At 43.5% G+C, this 24,430-nt stretch overlaps 1 protein-coding gene across 2 annotated transcripts in view; it reads left to right on the top strand.

The window, feature by feature from the left end:
* Positions 1–6,683, top strand: part of AP4E1 (adaptor related protein complex 4 subunit epsilon 1) — a 109,915-nt gene extending 103,232 nt beyond the window's left edge. For both annotated transcript variants that reach the window (XM_073568431.1, XM_073568432.1), the window contains exon 21: positions 5,501–6,683. In XM_073568431.1, coding sequence (XP_073424532.1) covers positions 5,501–5,652 — 152 coding nt within the window. In that variant the 3' untranslated portion in view covers positions 5,653–6,683. The remainder of the gene's footprint in view (positions 1–5,500) is intronic.
* Positions 6,684–24,430: the final 17,747 nt, after the last annotated feature.

A 24,430-nucleotide genomic window follows, 5' to 3' on the forward strand; every position in this document is an offset into this window, starting at 1 on the left:
CAAGAAATAAAAAAACGTGCCAACTGTACACAGGGTACTAGATAGTTTTAAAATATAACCAACTCTTCTCCTTTAAGCTATACTCAACCCCCGGACCCCAGAACTTAATGTGCTCCCGGGGATTGTCCGCCAGTATCAGATGCTCCAGAGGATTGTTCGTCAATATCAGATGCTCCAGAGGATTGTTCGTCAATATCAGATGCTCCAGAGGATTGTTCTTCAGTATCAGATGCTCCAGAGGATTGTTCTTCAGTATCAGATGCTCCAGAGGATTGTCTGCCAGTATCAGATGCTCCAGAGGATTGTCTGCCAGTATCAGATGCTCCAGAGGATTGTCTGCCAGTATCAGATGCTCCAGAGGATTGTCCGTCAGTATCAGAAGCTCCAGAGGACCGTCTGTCAGTATCAGATGCTCCAGAGGACCGTCAGTATCAGATGCTCCACAGGACCGTCCGTCAGTATCAGATGCTCCAGAGGACTGTCTGTCAGTATCAGATGCTCCAGAGGACTGTCTGTCAGTATCAGATGCTCCAGAGGACTGTCTGTCAGTATCAGATGCTCCAGAGGACTGTCTGTCAGTATCGGATGCTCCAGGGGACTGTTTATCAGTATCGGATGCTCCAGAGGACTGTCCGTCAGTATCAGATGCTCCAGAGGACTGTCTGTCAGTATCAGATGCTCCAGAGGACTGTCTGTCAGTATCAGATGCTCCAGAGGACTGTCTGTCAGTATCAGATTCTCCAGGGGACTGTCTGTCAGTATCAGATGCTCCAGAGGACTCTCCGTCTGTATCAGCTGCTCCACAGGACGGTCCGTCTGTATCAGATGCTCCACAAGACGGTCCGTCAGTATCAGATGCTCCACAAGATGGTCCGTCAGTATCAGATGCTCCACAGGACGGTCCGTCAGTATCAGATGCTCCACAGGACGGTCCGTCAGTATCAGATGCTCCACAGGACGGTCCGTCAGTATCAGATGCTCCACAGGACGGTCCGTCAGTATCAGATGCTCCACAGGACGGTCCGTCAGTATCAGATGCTCCACAGGACGGTCCGTCAGTATCAGATGCTCCACAGGACGGTCCGTCAGTATCATGCTCCACAGGACGGTCCGTCAGTATCAGATGCTCCACAGGACGGTCCGTCAGTATCAGATGCTCCACAGGACGGTCCGTCAGTATCAGATGCTCCACAGGACGGTCCGTCAGTATCAGATGCTCCACAGGACGGTCCGTCAGTATCAGATGCTCCACAGGACGGTCCGTCAGTATCAGATGCTCCACAGGACGGTCCGTCAGTATCAGATGCTCCACAGGACGGTCCGTCAGTATCAGATGCTCCACAGGACGGTCCGTCAGTGTCAGATGCTCCACAGGACGGTCCGTCAGTATCAGATGCTCCACAGGACGGTCCGTCAGTGTCAGATGCTCCACAGGACGGTCCGTCAGTGTCAGATGCTCCACAGGACGGTCCGTCAGTGTCAGATGCTCCACAGGACGGTCCGTCAGTGTCAGATGCTCCACAGGACGGTCCGTCAGTGTCAGATGCTCCACAGGACGGTCCGTCAGTGTCAGATGCTCCACAGGACGGTCCGTCAGTGTCAGATGCTCCACAGGACGGTCCGTCAGTGTCAGATGCTCCACAGGACGGTCCGTCAGTGTCAGATGCTCCACAGGACGGTCCGTCAGTGTCAGATGCTCCACAGGACGGTCCGTCAGTGTCAGATGCTCCACAGGACGGTCCGTCAGTGTCAGATGCTCCACAGGACGGTCCGTCAGTGTCAGATGCTCCACAGGACGGTCCGTCAGTGTCAGATGCTCCACAGGACGGTCCGTCAGTGTCAGATGCTCCACAGGACGGTCCGTCAGTGTCAGATGCTCCACAGGACGGTCCGTCAGTGTCAGATGCTCCACAGGACGGTCCGTCAGTGTCAGATGCTCCACAGGACGGTCCGTCAGTGTCAGATGCTCCACAGGACGGTCCGTCAGTGTCAGATGCTCCACAGGACGGTCCGTCAGTGTCAGATGCTCCAGAGCAGGGTTTCCCAACTCCAGTCCTCAAGGCACACCAACAGATCATGTTTTCAGGATTTCCTTAGTATTGCTCAGGTGATAATTGCTTCACCTGTGCAATACAAAGGAAATCCTGAAAACATGATCTGTTGGTGTGCCTTGAGGACTGGAGTTGGGAAACCCTGCTCCAGAGGACGGTCCGTCAATATCAGATTCGTTGGGATCTGCTTTCTGGCTGACTTAAAGGGAATCTGTCACCCCATTTTTCGCCTATCAGCTGCCGGCACAGCCATCAGGGGCTTATCTACAGCATTACAGAATGCTGTAGATAAGCCCCCGATGTACACTGAAAGAGAAGAAAAAAGAGTTATATTATACTCATCCAGGGGCGGTCCGGGTCCGGTTCGAGTCCTGAGGGAGTCACGGTCCAGTCCAGCGCCTCCCATCTTGTAGCGATGAAGCCCTCTTCTTGCCTACCCGTCAGGGCTCCGGCGCAGGCGCATTTCTCTGCCCTGTTGAGGGCAGGGCAGAGTACTGCAGTGCGCAGGCGCCAGGAAATGTCAGAGAGGCCCAGGCCCAGGTTTACAATCTGCAGAAAGAATTTGACATGTCATTCTTTTCTGCGGATTCCGCTGCAGTTTGCCATCTCCTCCATTGTAGAGATGATAAACCGCAGGGTAAAACCGCAGGCTATATCTGTGGATTAGCCTGCGGTTTTGCCCTGCGGTTTATCATCTCTACAGTGGAGGAGATAGCAAATCTTTTGACCTGCGGATTTTGAAAAATCCGCAGACCAATCCGCAGCGTGTGCACATAGCCTTAAGGCCCTGTCACACTAAGCGATGGCACCAGCGATCACGACAACGACACGACCTGGCAGAGATCGTTTGTGCATCGCTACATGGTCGCCGGTTACATAAACGACACATCAGCGATCTGTATAATGACCTCGGCGGTCGTTGGGACCTGTCACACAGCATGTATTGTTAAAAGACCCAGACCTCGATAGGCGTGATTGAGCACCACCTTTTCCACGCCCCTCTGCACAGATTGGTGGTCACTGTAAGCTCTCGCTTTGTGATTGAACGACCGCGTCATAAAAGACGACGTATTAGGCTGGTTTCACATTTGCGTTTTTTTTCGCGGTAATTTAGCGCTAAATAGCGCATGCGTTTTTTTTTCCTATACTTTGCATGGGATGCGCTTATGTGCGCATACACATGCGTTTGTACGCGTTTTATCGCGCATGCGTTTTTTTGCGGTATGCGCTCGGGCGCACAAAATGCAACCTGTTGCATTTTTTGTGCGTCCGATTTGCCTCAAAAAAACGCATGTGCGCGCAATGCGTTTTTTTACAGCAAGACACCCACTATAAGTCTATGGGTGCGCATATGTGCGCATTGGCATGCTTATGTATGCGTTTTTTTGCACATGCGTTTTTTTTTGTTAACCATGGAATTTAGGGGTTTGGGTTAGAGTTAGGGTTAGTTAAGGGGGTTTAGGGTTAGGGTTGGGGTTAGGGTCAGGGTTAGTTAGGGTTTGGGTTAGGGTTAAGTATGGTTTGGTTAAGGGTTAGGGTTAGGGTCAGGGTTAGGGTTAGTTAGGGTTTGGGTTAGGGTTAAGTATGGTTTGGTTAAGGGTTAGGGTCAGGGTTAGGGTCAGGGTCAGGGTTAGGGTTAGTTAGGGTTTGGGTTAGGGTTAAGTATGGTTTGGTTTAGGGTTAGGGTTAGTTAGGGTTTAGGGTTTGGGTTAGGGTTAAGTATGGTTTGGTTAAGGGTTAGGGTCAGGGTTAGGGTTAGGGTCAGGGTTAGGGTTAGTAAAGTCATGGTTTGGGTTAGTGTGAGGGGCCACCTAATGTTGGAAAAAAACGCAAACGCGGTAAAAACGCACTAAAAACGCATACAAACGCATAAAAACGCTGCGTTTTTTTCATGCAGGCTCATAAAAATGCTTGAAAAAAACGCAGCAGTTGTATGCTTTTGTATGCGTTTTTTCAATGCGTTTTTTTGCGGGAAAAACGCGCTGCAAAAAAAAGCAAGTGTGAAACTAGCCTTAGCGCTCCCTTCCTTGTGGTTCATACGGATTTCCAGCAGCATCATTCCATATTGCGTCCTGCTAGCCTTCAGCTTTGCAGCTCCAGCGATCCAGTCTGAGCCGCTATTGCGTTTGCCCAGAATTTATTCTTTCAGGATTTTTAAACTGTCTTGTAAGGCAGGCACAAAGGACTACCACCAGAACATTGGCGTAATCCACAAAGTGCGCAGGAAGAATGGATGGGGGCGCAGTTTTAAGTTTTCTTTTATGCTGAGGTGTTGTAGAGACCACCAGTCGGAGCTGAGGGGCGTTACAAAAGAAAACCTAGACCCGCCTGCGCCGCTGAGCTATGAGTCGCCAACGAGGTCGCTCATTGTTCATAAAGGGTGTCAAACTCAGTGATTCAGGCTTGGCAGCGGGACGCCAACGATCAAAAAACGGGCTAGGACGTTCGAGCACGATCAGCGACATCGCAGCGGGGGCCACATCGCCGCTACTTGTCACAGCGATATCACTGACGATGTCGCTATTGCGTCATCAAATCGGTGTCGCTTAAGCGTTATCACTAGCGATCTCGCTTAGTGTGACAGGGCCTTTAGACTCTGAGTTCTTTTTTTTTTTTTAGAGGTTTTGAATAACAAAATTGTTATCATTTTTGGAAGAAGGGCAACAAAAATTGAAAGTGCAAAAACAAAAATTGTCTACATCAGGAGGGGGTGAAAGGGAAGGGTTTTCCTCTTCCAACAATCACTTGAAAAGAAACTGAGAGCGAAGTATCTTGCTTATGGGACCCCAAGCAATTGGTTTTAAATAGTGGGAAAACGTGGCATAAGGATGTATGCACACATCTGGATTTGGCTGCAGAAAAATCTGCTGCAACTACTCGAGTGTTGGCAGGAAAAATTCTGCGTGAAATACATGCTTTTTTACTTCTGTTGGTTTCTCATTTATTTGAATGGGTGAGAAACTCTGCATAGATGCTGAAAGAATTGCCTTGCGGACGTGAAAAAAACTGCTTTGATGGGTTGATTTATTTTCCTGATTGGGTTGTTACTGACATCTGGTGAGAATTTCATGTCAATAGCACCTTTAGAAATATATTTACTTATAAAATTAGGGACGTGTTCAATACTTATTTCACCCGCTGTATATAAATGAATTTTCTAAACCCAAACTTTTAACTGAATGGAAGCAGATATTGATGCTGTTTCCCTTTTTTTCTGTAGATTAGTAAATCTCCATAATACATCTACTAAAGGAATACCCTGGTAATCTGAAAAATAATTTATAGGATATCTAAAACCCCTATAAGGGATTAATAATCCAGGGTTTATCTGCCCCTTTCTATCATTGTAGCTCTTTTTCATGGTAAGAGGAGGGTGGAATTGATTCATATTGTGCTGTATGATGCTTTTTGGCTTCTTATAATCTTGGGGGTCTCCTTGTGTCTTTCAGGTGGTGAAGGCATAGTTGCATGCCAGCTTTTGCCCGCTTTACCATCACTGCTGCACTGCCACCTACAGGACGGTGCGCTGGTGGTATGGATAAGATCGTCGTCTTCTACGCTATCAGATTGTTTACTACACCTCTGCCAAAATGTATTATAAGGACATGAAGTGTTTCCTCCTCTTCTGGATCTCGAGGTTTACATGGTTGTACCAAAGCAACAGAGAGGAACGACAAGAAGCTGAGGACTATGGAGAGAAACAGATTTATATTGCTTTATTTTATTACTTTTTTTATCGACAGGTTGTTGCTAGTACTTGATCTTTTGTCTGGCGCTTTGATGATAGGAGTGTGATTGATTTTTATTTTTGTTATTCTCTTCACAAGAGAAGTCTGTTATTTCTGTGCCGCACTGCGCCATCTTTATACACCATAGGAGCGTGAGGATACCTCAAAGTATTTCTCTCCTGCTGAGTTACCGGGATCCGGTCCTCTTACTGACTGCAACCGTTGCTGGCTGGAATATTAATGTCGGACTCCTCCTTTACAGCAGGAGTCGTCCTGTAACAAATCTCTGCAGACCTGTAGAAAGTGGATGGGTTGTTTTCAGAGGAATCATTGTATTACATTCCCAGCCACCAGTAGGGTACGATAATACACAGAAGTGAGCATTGTAAGGTTTTGTTCACATTTGCATTCAACGTCTCCATTAGGGTTTGCCTCGCATTCAACGTCTCCATTAGGGTCTGCTTTGCCCTTTACTGTATATCCTTTATATTTTGGCTGCAAGCACCACAGTCTGCAACACTATCCTTAGCACACCCAAAAAAAACAGGAGCCTAGTAGGCACTATTAAATTTTTTGGGTTTTGCTGGTGTATACTTGCAGCTAAATCTAGCATGGCTGTGATGGCTTTGTTGTACGAGAAAAAAAAAAATCATACTGCTAATGTGAACAGAGGCTGAGGCATGTAACACGCTGGAGATGTTCAAAGAAATCACGTATGTCTTGCGTCCTCTGCTGATTTGTCCTGCAGGGTTCTGTGTGCTTCCTTGACACAAATGATCATGTATAATTCCCATATGTACGGAGTATATTTTATGTGTTTTGCACAGTTTGGTGCCCACTTTCCAGAATGTAGACAACCCACTTTTAAAGGAAGATGATTAAAGATTATATAATATAATGTCAATGATCGTAAAGCGATTCCAGCAGAAGGAAGTTTTTCCTTTTGGCCTGTAAGGGGACGTCCACTTGCTGAAACTGGATGCTTGGCCAAAACTTTAATTACCAGTGGCCACTCGGTTGAAATAATATTGTGAGGCCATCTGCTCACTGCAGGTGTGCGGAGTTTCAGCCATGTGTCAGCAGTAGTGTGTGAGTGATCCCTAAAAGTATAAAACTGGTTCACATGTTCAGTATTGATTAGAGCAGGGTTCCCCAACTCCAGTCCTCAAGGCCCACCAACAGGTCATGTTTTCAGGATTTCCCTTGTACTGTACAGGTGAAGCAATTATCACCTGGGCAATACTAAGGAAATCCTGAAAACATGACCTGTTGGTGGGCCTTGAGGACTGGAGTTGGGGAACCCTGGATTAGAGCACTTGGATTTGTGTCTAGAAATGCATGCTAGGCCATGGAGGTTATTTTGGCTCAGCTGCAATGCAGGCATAACCTTTAAACCAGTCCTTTTTTCTGCTGTCATAATGCCAATATTAATCAGTATGTGGTCATTTCACAACCAACATCTCAATAGCCTAAAAGCCCCCATATCCATTATACTATTGTGGGCTCACACTAGCGTATAACACAGCCTAGTGCTATCCCACGTTTTATTGGATGGAACTTGGCATAGTATTATACTATAGGGCAGTGCAAATATATGGCTTTTTTCTCATACCAATTCGGCATGAGAAAACAATCATTGCATGCTGCGAGTGGCTCCAATATTCTTGTTGCTCTCACCCATTCAAGTCTATGGGTGCGTGTGAAACATCAGACTGCACTCGGATGTTATCCAAGTCCAGTGTGATTACCACGAACACAGGCAATGGAGAAGATGGAGAAATTAAGTTCAGTCTTTTCCATACCTGTGATGCGTTTCTCTCTTGTAAGAAAATCTGATTAAGGTAAGGTGACACTCGGCTCTCACTCTGACAGTGTTTGATCTGAGTGACATTAGCATAATCGGACCAATTCTCTCGCATGAGAGACTCTACGGCAGTGTGATTCCTTCCCAATGTGTATGAAAGCATCGGACAACTGATGGGTGGGAAATATATCAGTCACACTTGTCCAATTTTTGACTGACCATCGCTTTGTTCTCAGAGAGATGAGCCTCCGGCCTTTGTGTCAGTCAGCGGCTTTCTCATAGAGATCACGGGAGCGCTCTTGTATATATGGGGGAGTCGGGTGACCGATCAGCCGACGGCCATCTAATGTGAATGGCTAGCTTTAGAAGTAAAGAATATTAGATCTCTGGTTGGATCAGGGAAGATGTTTTTGTTTGTGAATGGGATACGATGATTTTGCTGCAGCTCCATCCAAGGATCGATGATGGCAGATTCAAGCTTTGTGTGTTCCTTGCTGGTCTTACATTTATGGTTGGTGTCTTTTCTGCAGAGAAAGAGAATTGTATATGCTGAAAATAAGCTGTGATGGCTAGCACTGAACTGACCTATGGCCATGGCTTTATTTTTCTGATAAGGGCAAAGCAACTGATCTGGGAGAACTTAGTTATACTGTATGTAGAGATTCATCATGTAGCCATGTGAAGCAAATGATGTAATGGAGATTTATTATATGGTCTCCTCTAAAAATGAAGTCTGTGACTCCGGAGGAAATGGACCTTCAGTCTCCAGCAGGCACAATCACATTCTGATTGATATTCTTTTTCGCTTTAATTCTTTTTACTGAGTGAATGGAAGATTAGGCAGCAGACTGTACTTGGCAAATTGTGAGTACTTGCTGAAAATATTTTGTTTGTGAATTTAAGGTGCTCAAATCAATCGCTTAATATACAAGCATGTGTATCATTCTTCCTACTCCGGCTTACAATAGGCTCCAGGCGATTCATTCATTGAACTCTCCAACTTGTGCTTGCTCTGTCCCGTGTCAAAATGTTGCATTAGATTACCACAATGTCAATGTTTTGGTCCCACAAACTTGAGTTTCTTACCAAGTGCTTAGATTGATAGAGTAAGCCAAAGTTGTCCATCTTCATTGGACACCAGCAGTAAAGTATAGAAATAATGCTGATGGGGAAGGTTTCTCCTCTGATTGCCCTTTTTTACGCTTTAGTAGAAGCAGCAAATCTTGAACTGGTTCTCACCAGACTGAGAGGAGACTTAATAGCTGTCTACAAATATCTCAAGGGCTGTCACAGTGTAGAAGGATCATCTTTATTCTCATTTGCACAAGGAAAGACTAGAAGCAATGGGATGAAACTGAATGGGAGGAGACACAGATTAGATATTAGAAAAAACTTTTTGACAGTGAGGGTGATCAATGAGTGGAACAGGCTGCCACGAGAGGTGGTGAGTTCTCCTTCAATAGAAGTCTTCAAACAGAGGCTGGACATATCTGTCTGGGATGATTTAGCAAATCCTGCTTTGAGCAGGGGGTTGTACCAGATGGTCCAGGAGGTCCCTTCCAACTCTACGATTCTATGATTCAGAACCAGATTCCGATAATGGGTGAGTGGTGTGGTAGGTATAAGTTACCACTGCTCCATTCATAGTCTATGGGCTTGTTGCCTTTTTGGCTGCTCTTGTCCTAAGCATATGCTGCACCAGCAGAGTGAAGGAGATTTCTGACATCTCATGCACATGCTGCTTATTTTTTCCTTTCAGATTAGAACTGCATCATGTCAAATTTTTGTTAGACGTTTTTTACCCATTCAAATAAATGTGAAAAAATGTTTGCAAAAAAAAAAAAAAAAAAAAGGAAACTTGCATACTTTATGCAGTGTTTTTTCTGCCAAGAGCTATGTTTTTGGTGCAGAAACGTTTCCTGCAACTACTTAGTGTGTACGCTTGGACTTTGTGATCTTCGTTCTCAGAAGACAGACCCCACCCGTGGGATAACCCATTAAAGGGAATCTGTCACAAGGTTTTTCCTAACTCACGTGAGAGCAGAATAGTTAGCAAAAGAGACAGTTATTTTAACATTGTATCACTGTGTGTCACAAGTGCTGCAGATAGATATAGAATGCAGCAGAGCTCAGAAAGCTAACCCCGCCTACACCAATACATGGTCTATTGACAGAGAGCTGCTTATCACAGGAAGGGGCATGGTCAGACTAGCTTTCATGTTCTGCTCTACCACGTGCAGTGATGAGGTTATGGTGATAAAACCTTCAGTGCAATTAAACTTTCACCCCTGCATCATGGTGTCCTCAGGTTACATAGCAAAAATCTGCTGACAGATTCCCTTTTAAAGTCGATAAAGGTTAAAGCTGCAAAGAAATATGTATAGTGACTTTACAGTACGTGGTACAGAGCAAGCAAAAGTCCTGCATGTTACTCCCCTGTCCTGTTCATTGTGAACTACTACACGCACAGATGAGTGCCTGCTTCTGACGATTAGACTCTAATGTTCGCCTTCTTTCCAGTAAAATGCTAGTGATTTTATGGCTCTGGGGCCAATTAAATATGGCAGTAGTTGAAGCAATTTAACTAATAGTATATTCCTAAGAAATTGACAAAAGTCTTTTACTTAGTATACAGTTCTGTGCACCTGCAGACTAGCGTTTTGCCAGAATGCCTGTCCTGCTGAGGGTTGATGTCTATAGCATCCGCAGCACCAAGCCCTCACCTGCTCATATTCTATTCCTTTTTGCATGGTGTTTTCTACAACAATTTACCTTTCAGATAAATCTTTCAATAAAACATGAATGTACGTAGATTGTATTGGCACAACTCATGTTATCTGCATGATGGCGTCTACGTCAAAAAATACAGCAGAACAATAATTTTATACAAGGGGCTAATTTATTTTCTGTTTAGTAACTTGTGGGTGCCTTTTTATTAGTTCTCTCCAGCAGAGCAATCATTTGCCATAGGCTGCATATTCATTTTATTCTATTCATTAAATTGTCTGAGGCTTGTTTACTACTGTCCGTGCCTTTAAAAGGGATTGTAAGTAAAATTCTAAAACAATGTTGTTGGCAGAACCTTTATTTCCTCATGCCTTGCTTTTCGTCAAGATCCTAGACATCCACTATATTGCACACAATTGTTGTTTTTAATAAAAATATTCATGATAAAGAAATCAGTACTAAAAGGGAACGGTCTACACTAAAGAACCTGCCTGGGGATCATAGCTAAACACTGCACTAGTCCGGCTCTGTTCCCAACTGGCTCTTCCCAGTGCTTCTACAGGTGACTGACAGGTCTCTCACTATGGAAAAAAATGACCAGCACCTCCAAACTAGTGAACAGGTGCCAAATATAAATATAGAAAAAGATAAAGTTCCACCCTGAATAGTTATGTAGTTTGCTGCTTCCTTCCTGCCTGTAAACTGTAGACTTTTTGCCCAGGAGAGGTGTCCTATCAGGACAGGGACCCAAAAATGAAGGACGACTTGACATTGGCTAATGGGCTCCTGTGGAGACACTGGGAGGGTCTGCTAGCCGAAACCGCATGGACCATGGATCTCCCACCGTACGCCCACTCTCCTTTTAACGTGGGCATAACCCAACTCAGACAACACAGGGTGAGGGTAAAACAGTGTGGCAATGCTTTATTGAACCACAAAACAGCCCGAAATCATATCGAACAGTCCCAGCAAAATACCCCAAGTTGATGCACATTAGAGTCTCATCCTTCCGCTGACTCGCCGGTATAATAGGTGTTCCTTTAGAGCTTCCAGGGTTGACTACCCCACCTGTGGCACGCACAGAGAGGAGGTAGCGACAAGAATAGGGAGATGACAGTCCATTCAGGTACAAGGTCAGTTAACTGGAGGGTCACAACCTGGCTTCTCCAAACATGTCCATGGAGCCAGGCGACCAGAGGGTCCCAATCCCGACTTTCTGCAAACGTTTCCATGGTTCAGCGATGGTCAATGGAGCAGACATGTATTCTTCCAGCCGGGGCAGATGGTCAATGGAGCAGACATGTATTCTTCCAGCCGGGGCCGAGGTCCCTTAAGCCGACATCCTGTAGAATAATAAATCTGTGTCCCTCGTGATGGAACCATGATGTCTAGGGTGCACTCCTGTAGAGTCCCTGGATGTGTTGGCTGAATCTTTGGCTCTCTGTCTCTAGACAGAGGCATGTAACCTATTTTTATAATTAACAATTGTCATTCAGTATTTACATAAAGGGTAAGAATGGAGATGAGATCAAGTATCATTACTTGATTATTTAATCTATTTGCATAGTTTTTCCTTCTGTTTTCAAAGTCAACAAACTACCTGGCCTACACAATGCATAATTAGCAGATCAGTAAACATCACTAGTCATCAAGGATAAGGGCACGATATGTTACATCAAATGTCAACTTACAAGTCAATATTACAGGCTTACACAAGAAAAAGTCTGTTTTCTTGACCAACCAGAAATCAACACTTAAATTCAAAAGTCAACATATAGATAAGTCTATTCTTTCAGGCTTGCTAAAAATAGTCAACTGGTAAATTTAAGTTACAATGCTGTCTTCACATTGCTCCCCGTCTTAATTAGCCAGACGTGATAGGATGCTGATCATCCTTCTCCACTTATCAGAGACAGTCCACAACATGTCTCTAAGCAGTCTTGAATGTAAGAGGTTTCACTTTGACAACAAAACTTTGTATCATCCAATTTCCTCAGAACATATTCAGTGTCTTCCTTGCGAAAATAAACTCCACATAATACAGGAGAAACAGCTGGAATCCATTGTGCCCACACGGCATCCTCCGCATTCTGTATTTCCTGGATTAAATCCAATTCAATACGCCAAAGCTGGCACAGCTCTTGTAGTTTCTGTTTCTTGTTGAGGTCATATATCCACCCTGGTCTTCTTCCCAAGGCCGAGTTGATGGGGTTGGAAGTAGTGGTGTCTGAAACCTACAGTGCATGTGTCATCAATGATTTGCTGGGTCTGCCTCCCTGGTTGTGGAGCACTGGATGGTGTCTAAGAACACCAGTCCCCCGCAGCTCCCCTTGGCTGAGTGGTATCCCACTGATGCAACCCAAATGTGTAGACTCTGGGGTCGGCGGGCACCCTGGTCCGCTAGCTGAAACCGCATGGGCCATGGATCTTCCCACCGAACGCCTGCTCTCCTTTTAACGTGGTTGTAACGCTACTCAGACAACACAGGGTGAGGGTAAAACAGTGTTGGCAATGCCTTATTGAACCACAAAACAGGCCGATAACATTAGTCCCAGCTAAATACCCCAAGATGGTGCACAATACAGAGACTCACCCTTCCGCTGACTCACCAGGATAATAGTAGCTGTTACTTCAGAGCTTCCAGGGTCAGCTACCCCACCTGAGGCGCACACACAGAGAGGAGGTAATGACAAGCATAGGAAGATGACAGTCCATTCAGGTACAAGGCCAGTTGACCGGAGGGTCACAACTTGGCTTCTCTGAACATCTCCATGGAGCGAGGTGAGCAGCGGGTCCCAATCCTGACTTTCTTCAAACATATCCATGGTTCTGCGGTAGTCAATTAAGCAGATCTGTATTCTTCCAGCCAAGGCCGAAGTCCCCTAACCCGACATCCTGTAGAATAATAAATCTGTGTCCCTTGTGATGGAGCCATGATGTTTTGGCTGCAGTCCTGTAGAGTTCCTGGATGATTGGATGTCTTGGCTGAATCTGTGTCTCTATACAGAGGAATGTAACTTATTTTTATAATTAACAAGTGTCCTTCTTTCAATACTTACAGAAAGGGTAAGAATGGAGATGAGGATGAGATCAAGTAGCATTACTTGATTGTTTTATCTATTTGCATAGTTAGTTTTTTCCTTCTGTTTTGGAAGTCAGCAATCTGGCCTACACAATGCATAATTAGCATATCAGTAAACATCACTAGTCATCAAGAATAAGAGCACAATGTTACATCAAATGTCAACTTACTAGTCAATGTTAAAGGCTAACACAAGCAAAAGTCTGTTTTCTTGACCGACCAGAAATCAACACTTAGATTTAAAAGTCAACATATAGATAACAGTCAATTCATTCTGGCTTGCTAAAAATAGTCATCTGGTTAAATAAGATGCAATGCTGTGTCTTCTCAGCTCATGTATTGGCCAATCTATGCACTAAGTACCTTCTATTTTACAGTAATTTTTCATAGCAATATTGCAGTTTCATTTTTCCAATATTCCTTATGTACATATCACACAAATCTAGGGGGCACATATCTAGCGGGAACAGATCACCAGGGGGTGGCACAAAGATCACAGGAGGTCACATAGCTGGGAGCACAGAGATCATGGAGGGGCACATAGCTGGAGGGGACAGATCACATGGGAGCACAACGCAGGGGGTACATAGCAGGGGGGCACAAAGCTAGGAGCCACAGAGATCATGGGTGTGCATAGCTGGGAAGCACAGAGATCACGGGGGCATATAGTTAGAGGGCACAGAAATCAGGGAGGTCAAAGATCACAGGGGCACAGAAATCACGGGGCATAGCTGGGGCGCACGGGGACATATAGCTATGGGCCACAGGGATCACAGGGGACATATAGCTATAAGGCACAGGGATCACAGGGGGACATATAGCTATGGGGCACAGGGATCACAGGGGGGCACATAGCTGGGGGGGCACAGAGCACAGGGGGGCACATAGTCTGGGACCTGCATTGACTTTTTATGCTGACCGGAGGTTCCCCACCCCTGTTTTAGATTATTGATGTTCACCACGGTCATCAAAAATGCATTTATCATTTGCCAATTCGTAATATTTTTTATATATTTTAATCAGTTTGATTTTAAATACTTTAAGGAAATAATACATAACCTTACATAATCTACACTAATGGTAAATTTCGTCCCTTCCTGATATTCCCTGGATGTTTGGAATGAACAGAGCACAGTGTAATTATTCACAAAGATTATATAGCTGTGTGGATTATTTTAAGAACATTATACTCGGGGATACATTACTGGGATTCATTGTTCTGCTCAGGTATGATGATAATACAGCTCATCTGAGAGTTCAGAGACCAAAGTCAAGGATATTCCCAGTCTCCATCAGTATTCATTTGAGGCCTGGACTGACAAAAGGTGTTTTAAAACATTAGCATCAAGCCCCCCTTGTAACAATCCTAAATTCATGTCTCCACCAAGTCATTAACGCAACGGGTTATCCATCAAAATTTTCTAGGCAACAAATCTGCATTGTAAATTCTACAACGCTGGCAATTTATGATGCAAATTTCACTTAATCATCCAGCTCTCCTAAATTCTGATGTCTCTCTGAACTAGATGTTTCACATTTATTAATTTCTGTATTTCAATTCATGTGCAACACCTGTAATTCGAGGCTTCACGCTGAAAAAAAAAATAACCTGAAATGGAAAAAATAAAGTCACCATGTGCGCTATAGGTGTACAGCTACTACTGCTCAGATGCGGCCAGTGCCATTTTCAGACTTTTTTAATGGTATACATTAACTGCACATTACACATGCGATCTGGTTGCAGCGCTGGCGCCTGTCCACAGAAGGTGATTTAAAAAAAAAAAAAAAAAAAAAATATGTGTATGTATGTATATATATATATATATATATATATATATATATATATATATATATATATTATTCATTATGTAAACTATGAGGCTGATCTCACAATACAAGGTCCATAAAGTCATTTTTGGGGAGTTTGGTGTGAGAGAACTTGAATGATCACACAGAACCCTGACCTTCACCCTGTCAAACATCTTCAGCATGAACTAGAATGGAAATGGTGAGCCAGGCCCTTTCATTAAGGCTAGTGTTAATTGTTGCTCATTCATCCAACGGTGGGCCCAACTCCATATTAATGCCTAGTATTGACCCTGAATGGGATGTCCTAAGTGTAGGTGTCATAATGGAGGCATCGTAGTACTTTTATCCCTATAGTATACTATACTATGTGCTTCAGTTCTTCGCCATCTTCAAGATCTCTGCATGAATACCCGCTCTGGTCTCGAGACAGCTCGCTGGTTTTACCCATCATGAGATGTTTCTTGTGTGGCACCTTGGTAACGAGACACCTTATAATAAGCAATCTGTTGAACCAGCTGAGATTATTTTTTTTACTAAGTGGAAGAATTACTTTCTAATTACTGATAGATTTCAGCTGATGTCATGATTTATCATGGTTTTTTTCCCCTCTCCTTCATGTGTTCAATACTTTTTCCTGTCATTTCCCAATGTTACACATATCTTAATTTATATGGTTTGAGTTCTTAATGTGTATTGAATGGGTTTTTACCAACACCTGGTGAGAATTTAATGTTATTAGCACCTTTAAAAATATATTTACTTAGAAAATTGGTGACATGTTCAATACTTATTTCATCCACTATGGAAGGCGCTAACACATTTGCAGAATTGGTTGGGCAGGTATAGCCATTTCTCGTCCTGGTTCCTCCCATCCAAAATTGGCAGATCTGCTTCAAACAGGTGTGAAAATACCAAAAGTCAGACAATTTTTGCATAATTCCATGTTGTGACTTTTCAAAGTGTTTCAAAACACTTTTCTGGCTTAAAAATTAGGATGAATTCCCCTCAAGTGTATAAGAACCACCTTTATGAAGGAGCCAGTCATGCATCATAATGAAGATATGGGAGCAAAATTCATTTTTACTTCTATTCCCTTATCAAGTGTAGAACTATAGAGAAAATGTGCTCATTTTTTAAAATTTGTATTTTATTTACACAGGGAGGGAGCAGATCACACATTAGAATAATTAATGAAACATGCTTCCAAGTAAAGGTCGGAGCAAGCAGGAGTTCAATATTTTATGGTTCTTCAGGTGTCTTCTGTTTTACCTTTACATTTTTTTATGCTGAAATAAAGTAGACAATTACTTTAATTTCATTTTTTAGCCAATTCTGAGCCTTAAAAAAAAGTCAAAGAATCAAAACTAGTCGCCCCCCATCTCACTGCTGCTCCCACTCTGACAGTGTGGTCTCCTCCTTATCCCTGCTTCCTGTTACAGTGATGCATTCCCAACATAGGGGCATGAGACCACTTCAACAAATCATGTTTGAGGCATTTCACCACTGTGGCACTTGATTGGTTGAGCAGTCATTTCCTGTGTGGTAAGAGAGAGCGGGAAAGCATCGGAACCAGCGCAGTAGACAGGTATATCCTTAATTTTCTTAAGCTCTTGATGAAGTGGAAATCTCCTTTAAAGGGAACCTGTCAGCAGGATTGTGCACAGTAACCTACAGCTAGTGTCAGGTCGGCGCCGTTATACTGAATATAATGATGGGAAAAAAGGAGATTGACGGCACTCCAGGTATAAAGAAAAAAAAATATATTTTATTGTGGCAAATTATGCCATATTAAAATCAAGTTGCCTGGTGTGCACGCTTAAGGGGGTTATACACATAGCGATATCGCTAGCAATATCGCTATAACGTCACAGCGATATTGCTAGCGATATCGCTATGTGTGATACTTACCTCCGACCGGCTCCCCCGCTGTCTGTCACTGATCACGCGAGATCGGCCGGCTCCATTTCTCGTCGGGCGCTTCCTGCTGGGCTTCCTGTGGCGCCGACGAGCGACGTGTGGAGGCGGGTGGGAGGATGTCAGGATCACCGCGTCTGAAAGGTAAGTATCGTCCGCTGTATCGCTGCTGCATCGCTGTGAGATCTTTGTGTGGCAGCTCACTAGCAATCATTTAGCGATGCACCAGCGATCCTGACCGGGTCGTATCGTGGTCGGATCGCTGGTGCATCGCTAAATGTAAAAGGGCCTTTAGTCATAGGATACATAAAACTGGTACAGCCACAATTATATACACATAAATTAACCAATGAAAAAACACAATCATGAAAACCACATGTGCAATAGACAAAGTGAGAAAGCACCTGAAAGGCAATAGCTGCTACCTGAAAGATAAGAAAAATGAGTTATATTATATTCACCCAGGGGCGGTCCGGGTCCGGTTTTGATCCGATGGGTGTCGCGGTCCGGTCCTGCGCCTCCCATCTTCTAGCGATGACGTCCTCTTCCTTGCTTCCCGTCCCGACGCAGGGAAGTTCTGCAGTGCACAGGACCTTTTTCGGCGCCTGCGCACTGCAGTACTCTGCGCCCCCTTTCCTGGGGCGGTCCTCATGTGAGACAGTTTCTTTGTAGCGCTTGATGGTTTTTGCCACTGCACTTGGGGACACTTTCAAAGTTTTCCCAATTTTTCGGACTGACTGACCTTCATTTCTTAAAGTAATGATGGCCACTCGTTTTTTTTAGCTGTTTTTTTCTTGCCATATTACAAATTCTAACAGTCTATTCAGTAGGACTATAAGCTGTGTATCCACCAGACTTCTGCACAACACAACTGATGGTCCCAACCCCATTTAGAAAGGCAAGAAATCCCACTTATTAAACCTGACAGGGCACACCTGTGAAGTGAAAACCATTTCCGGTGACTACCTCTTGAAGCTCATTGAGAGAATGCCAAGAGTGTGCAAAGCAGAAATCAAAGCAAAAGGTGGCTACTTTGAAGAACCTAGAAAATAAGACATACAGTATTTTCAGTTGTTTCACACTTTTTTGTTAATTATATAATTCCACATGTGCTAATTCATAGTTTTGATGCCTTCAGAGTGAATCTACAATTTTCATAGTCATGAAAATAAAGAAAACTCTTTGAATGAGAAGGTGTGTCCAAACTTTTGGTCTGTACTGTATATTTGTATTCAAGAGGTGCACATTGCACCAAGTTCTCACATATAAATCAGACACGGGAAACATCTGTGGGAAAAGTTTAGATTTTTTTCAGGTAGTAAAAGTACATGAAGTTCTGTTTCCTTGTACAAACCTGGAGAAAGTATTCAACCGACCTAGAATTGAGGAGATTTATATGATCTTTACATATCTTTTTTGATATTAATAACAAACATTTTGATTAAAGTTGAAGGAATCTTGTAGATTCATGAAAAAATTACCAGTTCAGTTTGTCATCACAGTGAAGCTTGCAGCTAGCAGACATTGAGATCCACAATTTTTTTTACTGCATCAAACATACAGTGAAAACCAAAAGCAAAACACAAAACAAATATCCTGGAATAAAAAAGTAAACAAAAAGTAAAAAAATATATTGCAAAACTTGCATGAAGGTAGTAATAATGGTAATAATAAGGGTATTTAGTTAACATAATTTTGATCAAAATAATGTAGAAGCCATCCCGCCACGTCACTGCAACCCTTGTGGGACAGTCCTAACTCTTGTATTTAAAACCTTTCCACTTGTCAAGTGACGTAAATGTGAACAAGGACAGAGGGACTGAACTGAACACACTTTTTTATTCCAGGATATTTGTTTTGTGTTTTGCTTTTGGTTTTCTCTGTGTAAAGGTCATGTGTTCATATGTAATTACATCTTGCATGCACATTAATTTACTTTTTCTGCTCAGACCCAGTTTCTCATTTGTTTCATTGTGCATTCTGTGCATATAAGGGTGTGACCGCCCTGTTTCTGAGTTGGAAAATCCATCCTGTCTGGCCTATACTATTACTGGTGGTTCAGTCCCTCTGTCCTTGTTCACATTTACGTCACTTGACAAGTGGAAAGGTTTTAAATACAAGAGTTAGGACTGTCCCACAAGGGTTGCCGTGATGTGGCGGGATGGCTTCTACATTATTTTGATCAAAATTATGTTAACTAAATACCCTTATTATTACCATTATTACTACCTTCATGCAATTTTTGCAATATATTTTTTTACTTTTTTTTACTTTTTTATTCCAGGATATTTGTTTTGTGTTTTGCTTTTGGTTTTCTCTGTGTAAAGGTCATGTGTTCATATGCAATTACATCTTGCATGCACATTAATTTACTTTTTCTGCTCAGACCCAGTTTCTCATCAAACATACAGTGACATGTAAAAGTTTGGGCACCCCTGGCCAAAATTACTGTTATTGTGAACAGTTAGGCAAGTTAAAGATGAAATGATCTCTAAAAGGCCTAAAGCTAAAGATGACACATTTACTTTGTATTTTATGGACCATTTTTAGGGACCAATTCGTTTTGAACTTTAACTGTTCACACTAGCATAAATTTCGACCAGGGGCGCCCAAAGTTTTACATGCCAGTGTATGTATGCTATGTATAGCAGAAATCACAATTTCCTATGAACACCAGCACTATCATAGAAGTATTGTAATGACAGGTATGGGAGTCTTCTGCAAACCCATGGTTGTCATGACAACCCATTGGTGCTATGCGATCACGTGATGGGGGCCGATGGGTGGGACTAGTGGTGTGCTTTCATCCGGTGCATGTTAAATACTGCTGCCAGTGATTGACAGCAACATTTAACTGGTTAACAGCCATGGGTGGATCTCTGACCCACCCATGGCTGTTAGAGGCACTTGATGGCTGATCCCCCTTCAAAGGCAAGGACATAGCCATTGATGTCAATATATGTCATCAGTAATGATGAGTGAGTATGCTCGTTACTCGAGTTTTCCAAGCATGCTTGGGTGTTTGAATATTTTGGGCGTGCTCAGAGATTTAATTTGTGTGGCCGCAGCTGCATGATTTGCAGCTGCTAGACAGCCTGAATACATGTGGGAATTAACTAACAAACTGGCAATCCCCACATGTATACAGGCTGTCTAGCAGCCGCAAATCATGTAGCTGCAGTGATGCAAGCTAAATCTCTGAGCACACCCAAAATACTCGGAGAACACCCGAGCATGCTCGTAAATCTCAAATAGCGAGCATACTCGCTCATCACTTGTCATCAGTCTTGAAGGGGTTAAGATCCAACAGTGGAAAGTTGGCAGAATTTATACATGTTAGATAGTTGGTCGGATTTTGTTGGCATTGATATGGGTATGACCACCTTAAAAGGACTCTTTCTACACAGTATAACTGTTAAAACCAAGTACAGGATCTCGGTGCATCATGGCAGGGCCAAACATTTAAGTGCACCTTCCCACCTACTTGTTTTCCGTATATCTCCACCCCCACCTCTTCTTTGATTGACAGCTCTGGCTTCATAGATCAAGTGAAGGGAGGAAATAGGAAACCAAGCAGGGGGGAATGTTTACTTAAATGAAGGCCACACTGTGGAGCAATGAGTGCCTTTACATTGTTTGAACAGTCATTCAGTGCTGAAAGTCTCTCTAAAGCATAGACTAAAGGGCCCGTCACACATAGCGAGATTGCTAGCGAGACCGCTGATTTTGTGACGCATCAGCGATCTCGCTGTGTGTGACACATATCAGCAACCGGCCCCCCTGCTGGGTATCGCTGATCGTGCAGGATTGTCCTGGGCCATTTTTGATTATTGGTCTCCCGCTGGCCAGCACGCATCGCTGCGTGTGGCAGCTGGAGAGCAACGATCATCGAGCTCCCAGCGCTGTAAGCAGACGCTGGGAGCTGGTATCCAAGGTAAATATCGGGTTACTAAGTGCGTGCAGTGCTTAGTTACCCACTGTTTACCTTGGATACCAGCATGCTCGCGCTGGTATCCAAGGTAAACAGCAGGTAACTAAGTGACGCGCACTTAGTTACCCGATATTTACCTTGGATACCAGCGTCCTCGCTGGTCCTGATCGGTGGTGTGTCTGCCTGTTTGGCAGCTCACCAGCGATCATGTAGCGATGCACCAGCGATCCTGACCAGGTCGTATCATTGAAAACAAAAAGCAAAAACCACAAATATCCTGAAATAAAAAGTAAAAAATAAACTGCAAATAATGCATAAAGGTAATAATAATAATAATAAGGGTATTTAGTAAACATAATTTTGATCAAAATAATGTACAAGCCATCCCGCCACGTCACGGCAACCCTTGCGGGACAGTCCTACTCTAGTATTTAAAACCTTTTCACTTGCCAAGTGACGTGAATGTGAACAAGGATCGAGGGACTGACCCACTAGTAAAAGCATAGGCCATACTGGATGGCTTTCCCAGCTCAGAAATAGGGCGGTCACACCCATATGTGCACTGAATGCACAAAGAAATGAATAAAAAACAGTTTTTTATCCAGTTTTTTATTCAGGTCGTATCATTGTCGGGATCGCTGGTGCATCGTTTGGTGTGACAGGACCCTGAGGCTAAGTGCAGACGTACTTTTTAGCCCTGCGGATTTTTACGCGCAGAATTGAAGAAATCCGCAGGTCAAATGACCTGCATTTTTCCTGCGGATTTCTTCCTTTTTTCTTGCGGTTTTTGTGCGGTTTTCCCCTGCGGATTTGGAGAATGGAGCAGGTGGAAAACCGCACAAAAGAAGTGACATGCTGCATATTTTGAACCACAAGAAAACCGCGCGGAAAAATCCGCAGCGTCTGCACATGCTACTGTACATCACAATGCGGATATGCAGCGTTTCTGCGCGGTAAAATCCGCTGCGGATCCGCTGGAAATCTGCATCGTGTGCACATGCCTAAGTGTTTCCCAAATGGTCCTCACACCCTCCTCAACCCAACAGATGATGTTTTCTGGATTCACTTAGTATTAATCAGGTTAGAGAACCTATTGCAATAGTTCCATGCTTGGGATGCTCTGGATCTTTGTATACGACAGCCTGTTCAAGTTATTGGTCTGTGAACCAACATTCCACAGACTACAATCAACAACCTGAGCAACTGTATGCGAAGGAGGTGTGTTGCACTGCGTGATGCAAATGGTGGTCATGGTCACACCAGATACTGACTGGTTTTCTGACAAACTTCCCGACCTCTTCAATACTGTAAAACTGCACATTTTAGAGTGGCCTTTTATTGTGGCCAGCTTAAGGCCCACCTGTGCAACAATCATGCTGTGTAATCAACATCTTGATATACCACACTTGTCAGGTGGATGCATTATCTTGGCAAATGAGAAGTGTTCAATTTGTGAACAATATTGAGAGAAAAAGTCTTAGATCTTTGAGGTCAGCTCATGAAAAATGGGAGCAAAAACAAAAGGATTGCGTTTATATTTTTTTTCAGTATATTTCATATTGTATATCTGTATTCGTATTTTTAAAGAATAATAAGGCTATGTGCACATGTTGCTTTTTTTAGTGTTTTTGTGGCGTTTTTTCACTGCGAAAACGCATTCCTTGCAATCCTATGGGATTCCGTATTGCTGTGCTAATGTTGCGGATTTTTCCACTGCGGAATCGCATAGCGGAAAAATTTGCAGCATGTTCATTCTTTGTGTGGAATCGTGGCGATTCCAAACCCAATAGGATTGCATTGAAATAATCACTTTACGCATGTGGCTATGCCTACCATGCGTAACGTGAGCGCTTCATGTGCAGATGGTATTCTGGGTCTGGAGGAGAAGAGACTCTCCTCAATGCCCTGGGTACCATAATCCTGTAAAAAATAGAATTAAAATAAAAAAATCGGGATATACTCACCCTCTGATGGCCCCCGGAGTCTTTCCCGCCTATCACCACGCTGTCGGCATCTTCCGGTCCCAGTGATGCTTTGCACGAATCACCTAAGATGATGTCGCGCTCTCGCGAGCGTGACGTCGCAAAGGTCCTTCACGCAAAGCATCACTGGGACTGGAAGATGACGGGAGTGCCGCTGAGGAGATCGTGGGCCATCGGAAGGTGAGAATAGCCATTATTTAATTTTTTTTCATTATTTTTAACATCCTATCTTTTACTATTGATGCTGCGTAGGCAGCATCAATAGTAAAAAGTTGGTCACACTTGTCAAGCACTATGCTTGACAAGTGTGACGAACCTGTCAATCACTTTTCCAAGCGATGCTTGAAATCACTTGGAAAGCGCAAGCATTCTGCAAGCTAAATATGCTTGCATAACGCTTGTGTTTAGCGGGAAAACGCATGTGAATTCCTCATGTGTTTTACCCATGGTGGGAGTTGCGGAAATTTCTGCAGCATTTCCGAACGTGTGCACATAGCCTTAGGCTATTTATATATGACATTTTGGCAAACCTTTATTCTAATATGAAGAATGTAGTTTTATCATGCCAAAGTAAATGTGACATCTGGTGCTGAATCACCGGATCTAATAGAAAAATATTCAGGATTGAGAGTCCTCAGTAGTTGATACCTTTTAATGGCTAACTGAAAAGATGGTAACACATTGCAAGCTTTCGAGACTACTCAGGTCTCTTCATCAGGCTAGACTGTGTTACCATCTTTTCAGTTAGCCATTAAAAGGTATCAACTACTGAGGACTCTCAATCCTGAATATTTTTCTATCTACTGGCTAACACGGTACAAAGATATACATCTCCCCGGATCTAATATAAACAGGAAGCTGGAGGGCACCACTGCTCGGGATCACCCGTGCATGCAAATAACAAACTGCATGGAAAAAGAGAAGAGAACATGCACAAATAGGGATCACCAGACTAAAATAAGGTAAAGAAATATATCTTTTATTGTAACAACTCTGCACAACACACTGAAAGCGTTAAAAACATTAAAAAATGCCCAAAGGGCAATAGGACATGTACACAAACCCACAATAGGGTTAAAAAGACCCCGCCATTACCCACCACTAAACAGAACAATGAAAGATGCAAATAGATATCCCTACAAACATGAAATAGTGGCTAAATTGATGGGAACAAAATCCCTCCAATGCACATAAATATAAATGGGCGAAAGCTGCTTACATAGCCAGATAAAGGAGTAGAAATAGAAGATCTTATTTAATACAAGATCTAAACCAAATGTCTAGAGAGCAGAGAAAATAATACCCAATTCAACCTGAACCCAGGTGATGAGAACATGCCCCTAGACACAGTAGCACATCCAGCTGGAGCAGCGTGAGAGCCCAGTAATGAGGGAAGCAGTGG

The sequence above is a fragment of the Dendrobates tinctorius genome, unplaced genomic scaffold, assembly GCF_039654945.1.
Source record: "Dendrobates tinctorius isolate UK_male_01 unplaced genomic scaffold, ASM3965494v1 ptg000022l, whole genome shotgun sequence".
NCBI classification, from domain to species: domain Eukaryota; kingdom Metazoa; phylum Chordata; class Amphibia; order Anura; family Dendrobatidae; genus Dendrobates; species Dendrobates tinctorius.